The 12,296-nt window shown below is 31.1% G+C and overlaps 1 protein-coding gene across 1 annotated transcript in view; it reads right to left on the bottom strand.

Moving 5' to 3' along the window:
• LOC143067590 (uncharacterized) overlaps positions 1-12,296 on the bottom strand; it is a 35,933-nt gene that overhangs the window by 11,500 nt on the left and 12,137 nt on the right. Inside the window, exons 3-7 of the mRNA XM_076240941.1 lie at positions 12,159-12,224; positions 7,507-7,604; positions 6,987-7,112; positions 4,588-4,662; positions 3,252-3,360 (exon numbers count right to left, since the gene is read on the bottom strand). Of these exons, the coding sequence (XP_076097056.1) occupies positions 3,252-3,360; positions 4,588-4,662; positions 6,987-7,112; positions 7,507-7,604; positions 12,159-12,224 (474 nt within the window). The remainder of the gene's footprint in view (positions 1-3,251; positions 3,361-4,587; positions 4,663-6,986; positions 7,113-7,506; positions 7,605-12,158; positions 12,225-12,296) is intronic.

The following is a 12,296-nucleotide window of genomic DNA, read 5'->3' as shown; positions in this document are numbered from 1 at the left end:
AACGATTCACTAGGAAACTCAACATGAACCCGAATGGCAATCACAAAGGTGGAAATCCTGAATAAACGTATGTATATTTCTTTTTACTTTTAAACAAACAAATAAAAACTGGATCGTCTTTCAATGTATTGAATACATAAATTACATAAGCGTCCTTACAAACAAAGTTAAATTGTGGGCTTTTCCGAGTGCTCTAAGAAACGTCTTTCAAAATGATCAACATCCATCAGCGCTTAAGGTGGATCAGGACTATTCGACTGCGCACAATTTCACGCATGAATTACCATGCATACGAAAAGTTTGTGTCGTAAATCTTCTTTTATTTTTTTAAATATTTTGATTGATTAAAAATGTTAAATTATTGTACTTTTGCCACTAACAAATTATTATCGTTGATATGTGTATCTGTGGAAGACTCAAAATGACATTTCACCCAATTTCACCATTGTCCCGCCAAAATTTTGGGTTTAAGGCCAAACATTTTTTTTAGGTTTCGGCGACCTATGTTTTTTATTTGCTTATTCTTTGAAGCAATATTTCAGATTTTTACATTACAGTTTTGGACCAAGTGTAATAGAACGTTTTTTTTTTTATATTTCGATAAAAGTATGTAAACACCTCTATTTTCCCTATCATTTCATTGAAAAACGGTCACTTTTACATACATTTTGTGTACCTCTTTTAAAGTAATATTTTGAGTTGAAATGGTCCAGGCCCCCCTATTTTTACTCTGTCAGCGTGGATCAGATTGATATACAAGTACTCAAAAACTCCAAAGATCTGTTAATGTATACATATTTATGTTATCAATATAATGAAAATTATTGCGATTGTCATATAAGTGAAAGGTTTAGCTAGCTATAAAACCTGGTTCAATTCATTTTTTTTTAAATAAGTAAATGTTTGTACCAAGTCAGAAATATAACATTCATTTTCCATTCGTTTGAAGTGTTTGACCTTTTTACTTTGCTATTTGATATTGGACCGTCCGTTTTATTAATTTACTTTTTTCAATAACATTTGGCTTTTCTACCTTTTAAACAAGTATTCCCCGTTTTAATCTAAAAAAAAAACAAATTCAAAGAATTGGTCCTGATTTTCTTAATAAAAGAGAGTGACCGACGTAGTCACAAGTAGTTTGTCTTTCGGAGGGACAGACAATTAAACTTCACTTTACGCGATAAGGATAATGTCCTATTAAAAAATAATTCAAAGTTTGGTAACTATGTTCAACGCATCTTTTCCATCCAAAATCAAATAAATGCTATCAAAGATACATATTAGTCTGTATCATATCTTGATTTACATCTAGAAATTGACATTGAGGGTCGGTTGAGAACTACTAATCAAGAAAAAAGATAATTCCTACTTCCGATTGTGAATTTTCCTTTTCTATGTTTCAAAATTCCAACAACACCTGAATATAGAGTATATATCTACAGTTGAAACGAAATTCAATCGCTTGCATTTCCTATTACGATTCAAGAAAGCTTTTAAACCAAGAGTTCCAAGTGGGGAAGATAAAGATATCAATTCGAAAATGTTCGAACAGCGGTATACTACTGTTGCCTTTATTTACGCACGCCATTCCGAATGGGTTGGTATGAAAGATCTGTTTCACAGATGAAGAATGATATGTTTCAATTGTCATTACTACAATCCTGACCTCTTTTCTACGAATGTAACCTATAGAACAAGACTTATCATTGGGTTTGTACTTGCAGCATGAACAGCACGATGGTGACACACGAAGAGCACATGTCATTGCCCTTACGGAGCATCTGAGATCACCACCAGTTTTTGGTGTTGTTCCTATGCTTAGTCTTTAGTTTTTTATTTTGTGTTTTGTAAACTGTTATTTGTCTTTTGGTAGTTTTTCTATTTTTAGCAATGACCTTGTCAGTTTGAATGTCGTTTTTGTATCTTTCGCCTCTTTTATTGCATTTGGTTGTTAAAAAAAGGAGGGATTCGAAAACCTTTAAATGAGGATAACACTTGATGGCATTTGTGCGTTTTACGCATTATTCTGGATAAATTTCATCAGGAAGATTCAAATATTTAAAAACCAAGGATGTTTAAAAACGTAGAATCGGTAGAAGCAATGACCAAAAGAAATCTTAAACAATAGTTTAATTCTTCTAAGGTCAACTTTGTATCAGATGGTCGGAGCCTTTTTTCAAATGATGTCCTTATCTATCAATCAATAAATTAATTAATCAATTGATATTATTTATTAATACTATATAAATTTAAAGTTGATTTTCACTAAATCAGCGAATAATCTGTTAATATCATAAGCATTAACATGTGATGCAAAAACTGTTACTGCTTCGGGAGATACAAGGGGATTGTGTCGCCTTTGTTTAACTTTTGTTGTGTTGTATTCGTTCTATTTTTACAATGAGCATATGCGTTGTTTCTATCGACAACAGTCTTCTCTATTCATTTACTAGTACAATGTTTGCATTTCATATTCCAGATACCTTAGTTAACCTCGTTTTAGTTTTAGTTTGGGTCATGTTACTTAATCTTTCGTTTCTTTCTTGTACTGTGGAATTCTACTATGTTCGTTTTTATTTAATTGATGTTTATGGCGTAGCAGTTAAGGTTGCAAATTTTGATGTTTTTTGTCGTTGACACGTTCTAATTAATTTAAGCATATAACAAAACAATACAGTTCAACTTTGAAAGCTGTTCTATGGTCAGGAGAAGTGATGAGCACAAAATCTCCTGTCTTATATCACCATAGTGAAGAAAAAAACATTTCTTTTCGATCGCTTTTTCTACATATTAACACTACGTATTATCGTGTACACATACCAATACCCAAAAATTTCAAAAAATTTCGGGGATAACAAAATCCTTATATACAGTCATATAAAACGAGATTCTTGAATTTAAATGTTAAGGAAATAATTTAACCAATACATGTATATGTTCCGGACCATATAAATATTTGGACCATACGCGAATGGTGATCCGATGGTCCGACGATACGCGTATTATTTTGTTTTTGTAGCCTAATAAGGATAGTATTCTCCATTATGATTTCACACAGAACATAAATCAGTGGTTTATGTATAACTCAAAGTTTATTATTTACCCTCAAATCAGGTTGTTTCTCTGTCTTTCATTAAAAGCTCCAGGGGATGAAATTGCCGATATAAGAGAAATCTAAAAAGTGTTTGCTAAGTACTTTCCTGTATTTAGTTCTTGTTATTTGGTTTGTGAAGATGACAAAAATGCTATACCAATTTGCTTTTCACTGCATAGCTCCATTCATCAAGCTTTGTGGGTTGACCTACTATTCTATTGTTACTCTTTTCTGATGCATATATTTCATTTGTTCCAATTTTTACGCTTAAATGAAGGAATAAACAAAAGATAATTATAAATAAAAGTCTAAAGATGTGTTCAACGGTACTAACATATGATCGTAATATACAAAGTAAAATCACAAAAATACTGAATTCAGAGTAAAATCAAATCGGAAAGTCCCTAATCACATGGCAAAATCAAATGACAAAACACATCAAAAACGAATGGACAACAACTGTCTAAGAGAATTTTAGAAAATTGTGCTGTCAATCAAATAGCCTTCGTCATAGAGTTATTTTGATATCTTCGAATTTTTATCCACAGTAACTTACAAAAATACAAGTATATAATTTATTCGTATATATATTTAATTATTATAATAGTGTAACCCTCGCATTAATAAATATTTTTTTTTGCATGTGGTGTAGTAAAATGTTGATGCACTCGTTCTATTGCTAGAACCCTTACCTTTTTAATCGATACATTCGGTAGATTTTCCAACTGGGGCTTTTAACATATTTAGATTTTTTTCTCGTATTAAGCAAGATCTATCTTCATAGTATAGTATGTAGTTTGTAATACTTCCTGTATATCACATTGAGTTCAAAGTGTTTGTATTTATTTATTGTTGTTTAAATAATCATCAGTGACAAGTATTTTATAAATAAACAAGACAAAACAAATTAGAATACAATAGACAGTTTCTGCAAAGCAACCAAGATAGAAGGCAGCAGAATTTAGACAACAACTGGAAAAATATACCAGACATGTTGTTTAGATACAGAATGTTGTCAAACTTAATGAATTTGTTTTAAACTACTCAATTTTCCATCTAATGTGAATCCATAATTTGTATGGTTTATACATTTTATAGCTGATACTCTTCCTACTACAAAGATCGTCCCGAGAAAACGCAATAACTGTCAAATAAACCGTTTAGTAACCTACACTCATTTCAGATATCTTAGTTCACCTTTGACAGAGTTATTTCGGTATCTTCGACTTATTATCCATAAGAACTTACAAAATACAATTATATAATTATGTATCAACACTTTTGATATGTGTTCTACTTATTACTTACGTCGAAGCGACTTATAGTACGTACTTCTTGGAACGTATTAGTTACTCAAATTGACGTACCAAATATAAAACGGAATGACTTTTCTTTTAAGTTTATGTTTTTTATAATAATATACAAAGCAGGTTTAATAATTGTAACACTTTTATGAAGACTTGTGATCAAATAACAGCCATGTATCAATGTACCTTGGTGTATGGCTGTGAACGTTGATCTTATAAGTCATGTTGATACTCTGGATATTTTCATAATCATTTACTGTGCTATAAAAAATAATCAGTGTGTTATATCTTCGCATTGTTTTCAAATATCATATAATGCATGTTATATTTCACACAATTAAAAATTACTAACAACTAGCAGTAGCATGCACTTCTCCCTTTTAAGAGATCAGAACATTTTCATAATAATTGAAATGATTTTGTAATGCTCATACGTTGGATACTAAAAGTAGTACATTGCAAAAGAGTAAAAATCTTAAAGGATATTATTTATTCTCATAAGATATTGCGAACTCAAATAGTAATTGATAAATCTTATAAAATAAAGCTATAATCCCATGACATAATCAAACACAAACAGGAGTGTAAGTGTTCCTGCTACCGTAGCTATATATTAGATGACATTGGGAAATATAATTGGGAATGTGTCAATGCGACAACAATCCGACCATAGAGCAGACAACAGCCGAGTGCCACCAATGGGTCTTCAATGTAGCGAGAAACTTCCGCACCCGGAAGCGTCCTTCAGCTGGCCCCTTAAAAAATATGTATTTTTTACAGCTATATACTAGTATTATACTATATCTTGTGTGTAATATGTTTACAATCGTTAACACATTCATTCATTGACTGACAGTTAGAAAAAGACTTTACATTATATACTACTTTGCACAAATTAATAATGAAGCAACCCCGCCACATCTGATACTACATATACGGTGTACTCGTACTAATGCGAGTCTCACACTTTAGCACGCATGAGCTATGGGATATATAACTTTCCCCTATTTTCAGTGTCAATAAATGATTTGCTAGATTTTATCGTCACTATATATCAACGCCCTATTTATTAGACCCCAAGTGGCCATTTACCCTGTGACATGATATAATAATCCAATAATTACAGCTGAAAAAATCAGTTCACACTATTTGCTACATAATTGAGTATAGTGTTATAGTAAAGCATAGACCGATTTAAATGATCTTGTAAGCCTATTGTTTATATGTTCTCATATGACGTGTTATTTTTGAGTCTTTCTAAACTTCTTTTTCATAAAATATCTGATGGTTTTTCCAGAATATAAGAATGTTGTATGATGTAAAAAAAAATCATCATTGTACCATAAAATTATAATAGCTCATTTGGGAAGTACGTTCAATTGACTTATGTTCAGTACAGCTGTTATTAATGTCATTCATGCGACCCGTTAATCAATGGGATTTTGTCCTTGCATAGAACTCTTTTTTATATTTATAGATTATTTTTATTGGTTTGTCAAAAAAATGAAAAGCCTGAATAATAATAGAATTTACGCTGTATTAAATATAAAAAAATTACCCTCAGTTGTAAAGGCGAAGTTCACTCATCTTTAGGAGACAACTATCATATATTCATTTAAGAACTTGAGAGTACTTTGAATGAAAAATTATGTAGTTTTCTTTGTATATCTTGTATCATTTTAGGTATGAAGATTTGTTGTTCGGATTTAGCATTCCTTTTGGTCATGAAAACGGAAGTATTGACATAAAATGAATCCGGAAAATATTTTTTCTTTTCCAAACAAATCCCGATGTCATAGATGTCCAGAAAAACTATTAAACAGAAAATGCCCCCCCCTCACCCCCCCAAAAAAAAAACAACAAAACAAAACGAACAGCCTTTATATTGGATGTGACCTGTATTTTATGATCCATAAATTTGTTCAAAACATATGATCAAATCTCTTTCGGAAAAAGAAGAAATCCCAATTTTAGAGATAAGGGCATAACTCTTGATATACCGAAGCCATCGATATAGAACTTTACCTGTATTTATGGTTCGTCACGTTGTGATGCAATTTCAAAAGATATGGTTAAGTAGTACTCTAACTATCATCCAGAAACCCTACTTGTGCCGGGTGGACTGAGAGACATGTGTATCACAATATATCTCTCCTCTCTTTTTGAGACAGGAGTTTAACAAGTGAAGATGAAAGAAAAAAAAGCTAAACTAAACATTTTCTGAAAATACTTAAATGTGTAAAAGGTCCATCCAATTTTACTGAAGTAAAATTTGTAAGACGTCACTGAAAATTATAGATGTATTGCCACGTAGGCCATTTGACATTTTCGGTGTATTGTCCTTTTTACGACAAAAACATTTATACGGTTCTAGCTAATCCTTGATAACTAATTTATTGTCCTTTTTACGACAAAAACATTTATACGGTTCTAGCTAATCCTTGAGAACTAATGAAAAACCTTTATCAGACTGCTTTTTTTTATGTATTTTTCCATTGGCAAAAGAGGGCAACATATTTCATAAACATTACCTTATGAATGATAAATGATATTAAGTTAATAAAACATGGCTTTCCTTTTTATACCTCATCACATGGATAACTGTTTTAAAATTTGGTTTAAAGCATCCATCTGTACAAATGTTCCACCCGTTCTTTACTGATCCATGTCGACTTCGTTTTCCACAAAAAAATTGTATTGTTGTAGTTATTCTATAATGAATAGTTAAAAGCGTTTATAACAATAAACTGGAAAAGTGAGAGGAAACGATCAAACATATTATATAACTGTTGTTTGTTTGTCTTTTTGTTTCAGCTATGGCATTGTCAGGTTATTTTTTTGCTTATGAAATTGAATGTTCCTTTGGTATCTTTCGCTTTCCTCATATAAAAGTATTTGGTTCACAAAATAAAATTAATGTCACGGATAGATGTTCAATTGTATTTTTCGACTGATAATTTCAATTGATTTTGATATGACACGAAACATATTAGGTCGTGTAGTTATTATGACGCAATTAAAAATATCACTAATCTATATATAAATTGATTAATGAAATAATACAAAAAAATAAACTTTGCATTTATAGGCATTAGCTGTAATTACCTTTGATATAAACAATCAATAACATTTTGGGGTAATGATGTCAAAATATGGTCAGGTGGAATGAAGAAAGTACCATCGAAAGTCCGGTATTGTTCAATCTGAAATGATTAAATATATTCTACGGTTTGAGCAAGTCACACAAGTATAAAAAATAACAATCAAAGTACGATTTACTAATAATCAAAATTTGCTAAGTTTTTTTCTTTCATACAATGGTTTGATACACCAGCATCATTGTTATTTGTATCCCCAAAAATATACATTTTTATGTCGTACTAATATGGAAAATAATGATAACATTTCATTGATAAACCAATATCGTGATATTAAGTATCACAATTGACCCACAATCAAAGCAAAATGTATATCAATTAAATGTACAGTTATTTGCAAAGTGAAAATATGTCCCGGTCAAATTGATATGTCATCTTGCTGTTACAACGAGTGAATCGTTTTACTAATATGTATCGTTCCAAAAGTTAATACTTCAAAAACCATTGATACAGCGAGTTTACTTTTTTGTGAGAATTATGTATGTTTACAAGAGAGAGGTGAAAGATAACAAAGGGACATTCAAACTCATAAATGGAAAAATACTGACTACGCCATGGCAAAATAAAAAGATCAACAGACAAACAACAGTATACAAAACACAAAATAGAAAATCCAAAAGGGGATTATCTCACGCCCTCTGGCAGTGAGAGCAGTTCCTGCTACACATGTAGCACCCGACGTGTTGCTCAAGTATGTACACATCCGATTATAAGTCTAATTAGGTAGTCATAACAAGATTTAGAGCAGTGGTTTAAAGGGAGAAAGGAGTAGGTTCAGTAAGACCCCTTTTGGCCCCAAAATATAGCAGTTTTAGAAATTTGTGAAAAGGTAATCGTTAAGCAAATTTTTGGAAAGTAAAATGCTTCTGCTACATAAATATGAGCTGGTTTTTACAATACAATGCACAAATTTTGCGTTCTAGCATCATTAAGCCATGCTAAATTACCTAAATCTTCACAATTTTAGCATTTTGGTTAATTTTTAGACAGTTTTCGTCTAAAATGAAAGTGGCCGCATTCTTGTTCATTCATAATATTGAAATATAAGTTGTATTTCATGATAATACAAAACATAAATAAAGGTTGAGGATGAACACGGATGCGGCCACTTTCATTTTTGGCAAAAACCATCTGAAAAGTGACGATTTTTGGCATATTTGATAGATTTTTCGTATTTCAGCTTGAATCGTTTTGCGTGTTTTGAACGTTTTTAATGACTAAATCAGTTAAAATCTTTCACATAAACTAATCGAATCAATTGAAATAGACACTTAAGTATTTAAAGAGGGGGGGCAAGGGGGGTCCTAATAACAGCAAAACAGCAAATTGATTTGGCTCATAACAGATAACAAGGAATTAAAATGGACAAAAACAGATAACAGTAAAGGAAATATTAAAATAATTCGGTCTTTGACAAATCAGTATATCTTATTACGGATATAATCCTTTGTAATACATTCCATATTCTATGACTATGTTTTTAGTATTAATTTATGTATCTAGAATGTGTTTAAATTACTACTCAATATATTATAATATTTTTTATACGCTCGTACGGAACGTATTATGGTATACTTTTGTCCGTCTGTTGTCAACATGTCGGATATTAACTCTTTAACTCTTTAACCTATTTACATTAAACTTTGGGAAATTGTTTATATCTATTGAAGTGAGCTCCCTTTTTGTTTTGTTTTTTATAAATTTTAGATTTTAAATTTCTGGGTAATGGGTTTTTATTCAATAAAATTGGTGTTTTTTTCCAGTTTTCTAATAATATCTCAAAAATGCTTTCACAAAGCAAGGAATTTTGGTGAATTGTTTATATCTATTAACATGAGGTCACTTTCAATTTTTATAAATTTTAGATTTTACGTTTCCGAGTTAACGGGTTTTATTAATTAAAAAGGGGGGATTTTCCAGTTTTCAGACATTAACACAAACATGTTTTCAGCAGTTCTCATGAAACTTTGCTGAAATGTTTATATCTATTGTTGTAAACTCCCTTTCGATTTTTATCAATTTTAGATTTTATGTTATTGAGTTAAGGGATATTGTTCATTACAAAAAGGTGGTGTTTTCTAGTTTAAAAAAAAAACTCAAAAATGCTTTCAGCAGTTCTCATGAAACGTTGGTGTATGGTTTATATATATTGACTGAAGCTCCCTTTGTTGATAATAAAAAAAATGACCTACAAGAGTTTGAATATTCTGACTTTTTCTAAATGACCATTTGATGAGGTGTGTGAATTTTTCTTAATAAGACTATGAGGCAAAATGGTGTATAAGGTAGCAAAAATTTAAATCAAAAGCACCAATTATAAGCATGCAATTAATCAAGTACTTCGAACGAATTTTGACACTCCAAAAGCAATTCATTCCACTATTTTCAAAGGCCTTATTTGAACAATTTTTTATCAGCTGAGGTTTTTGATTGTACCAAGTGTACTAGTACATTTTTAAGTAGAATACATATTTAGTAGGGAAACAATGGCTTGAAAGGAAAAAAATCTTTGTTTGTAATGAGTTATGTGCAGCTTCGGACCCAAGTACATGGTTGGAACTTTAATTGTACAATGCATTTGGTTTTGCTTTATAAAGAATCACAGAGCTGAGTCTATGTACCATATTATATTAAAGGTTAACTAGTTGTTAGGACCTAGTCCTTAATTGAGATCCTTGTCAGATATTCCTGGCCATATGTTTTCCTTTTTGTCATATTAAGAATTGTTTCAATTTAATATGTTCCTATGGGAAACAAGGAACATTATTCTCATACAAAAAATTAAGATAATTTTAAATACACATTCATAAAAGGTGGAATTTATTACAAAGGATAATCATAAGATATACTTGAATTGTCCTGGACCTCACTTCTGTAATGGGTAAATGTTAATGGAGTCCTTCTCTGAATACGGGACAAACATATTAGTAGTGGTAGACCCCTGGTAAATGTCCAATGATCTTCAATTTATACCGAATATTGACTGTCAAAAAAAAAATGCTAACATTCCAATTTTCAATAACAGTTAACAACAAATACATTATCACAATAACAGATAACAAAAAAACTAATAGCCCAATAACAGTTAACAAAGAATAAGACAATAACAGCTAACAGCAAACATATTGTCAAAATAACAGATAACAAAGAATTAAATTGCCCCATAACAGCATAACAGTTAAACCCCTTGCCCCCCCTCTTTAAAAAGTGTCCAAAAACTTTCATTAGATGAACCTGGAATTTGAGGCCAAAATCGGCCCTTACCGGACCTACTCCTTTGTAGTTAAACTTTTACTTGTTTCAGAATTTAAAACAATTTGAAATTTGTTTGATCTCTTGTGCAATTTGGGAAGTTAATAAAAAGCAGGAATCTTGTGGTGTTCAGATGTAACTTTCAGTCTGATTGTTTTAATCGTACACACTTTTTTTTCTCAATTTGTTCACTAAGATTAGAGTGCATCACCATAATTCTAACGCCGAAACAAAAACACCAGTGTTGGCTGTTTGTCGGTTAACACAAAACGCTTCTCGAAAGTAAACAATTTGTCATTTAGTCTTGTATCATTTAGAACAATTTCGTTTCAAACTAAAAGTAGATTGTAGATACCATGGGGCAATAAAAAAATAACAAATCCAATTAAATACAACTACAGTAGGCCATTGAAAAAGGAAAAACGACGATAATACATTCAAAACAGTACACTGAAAACTAAATTTAAGCAACACAAACCAACCAACAACCATGGTGGACTTATGTGCGGTAATAAATCATATTGATTGTTTTTAAAGATACAGGTCATGGTTTATCCTGTAAGTGAAAAAGGCAACATAGATCATACCTGAAATTCCAGTTCTCATAGTCAATAACACCCACTGGAATAACTCGCATGTGGAATTATTCCAAACACCAAAAGGTTTTTCTACCACGAAGAAGGCAAAAAATAGTAACATTTGAAAAATTTACATGATATAAAATGTAACTTTTTGAGCCCTAATTAACATTCTAGTGTTTTCAAATGTTACATATACATAGTGTGGTAGGCTTTTATAGACACGTGCTTGATCGTTGGAAGATCTGATACAGTGTTTCGGCACTGTCATGATTTAAATCATACATTTCGACTATAAATTTTCAAATCATTCATTATGCAACTAAATTAAAAGTAAGATTACATTTGCAACGGGCTGTTGATAACAGACAATTTCGACTAGTTTTGCTACATACCTAATCTATTCTATATTCGGCTTACAAAGCTGTTGGTTACAAGGGTATATTGGACACGGTATTCAAAACATAACCTATATCGTATTTTGAATCATATCGTCAGTATCTTTGCTGGTTAATTATCAGTCAACACAATTGACAAAATATTGTAACTTGTGTTTCGGTAAGGGCATATTTGTATTTTCATTTCAAGTTTGATAGTTTTATCTAGTCTAAGTTTGCTAATCCCTCTGATAAAGTCTGTTTTATTTTGCTTTTATTGTTAAACCCTTACCTCTTGATTTGTATACTTATTAACCTATCGGAATTTTGAGAGAGAGGAAACAACGATACTTATCAAGAAAATTTCCATTATCAGAAGAGGAATATCTCACTGTTCTTATGCAGTTGAAATCATCTTTTGGCTTAAAGTCAACCAAGGCTGAGTCTGTTAAGTATTTCTGAAAAATACAATTATTTTTGTCATACGAAGTTGTAATATCCGTTCCAGTAATTATAATTGAACAGCGAGT

Source organism: Mytilus galloprovincialis, chromosome 3, assembly GCF_965363235.1.
Source record: "Mytilus galloprovincialis chromosome 3, xbMytGall1.hap1.1, whole genome shotgun sequence".
Lineage (NCBI taxonomy): Eukaryota > Metazoa > Mollusca > Bivalvia > Mytilida > Mytilidae > Mytilus > Mytilus galloprovincialis.
This window is presented reverse-complemented; position numbering and strand designations above follow the sequence as displayed.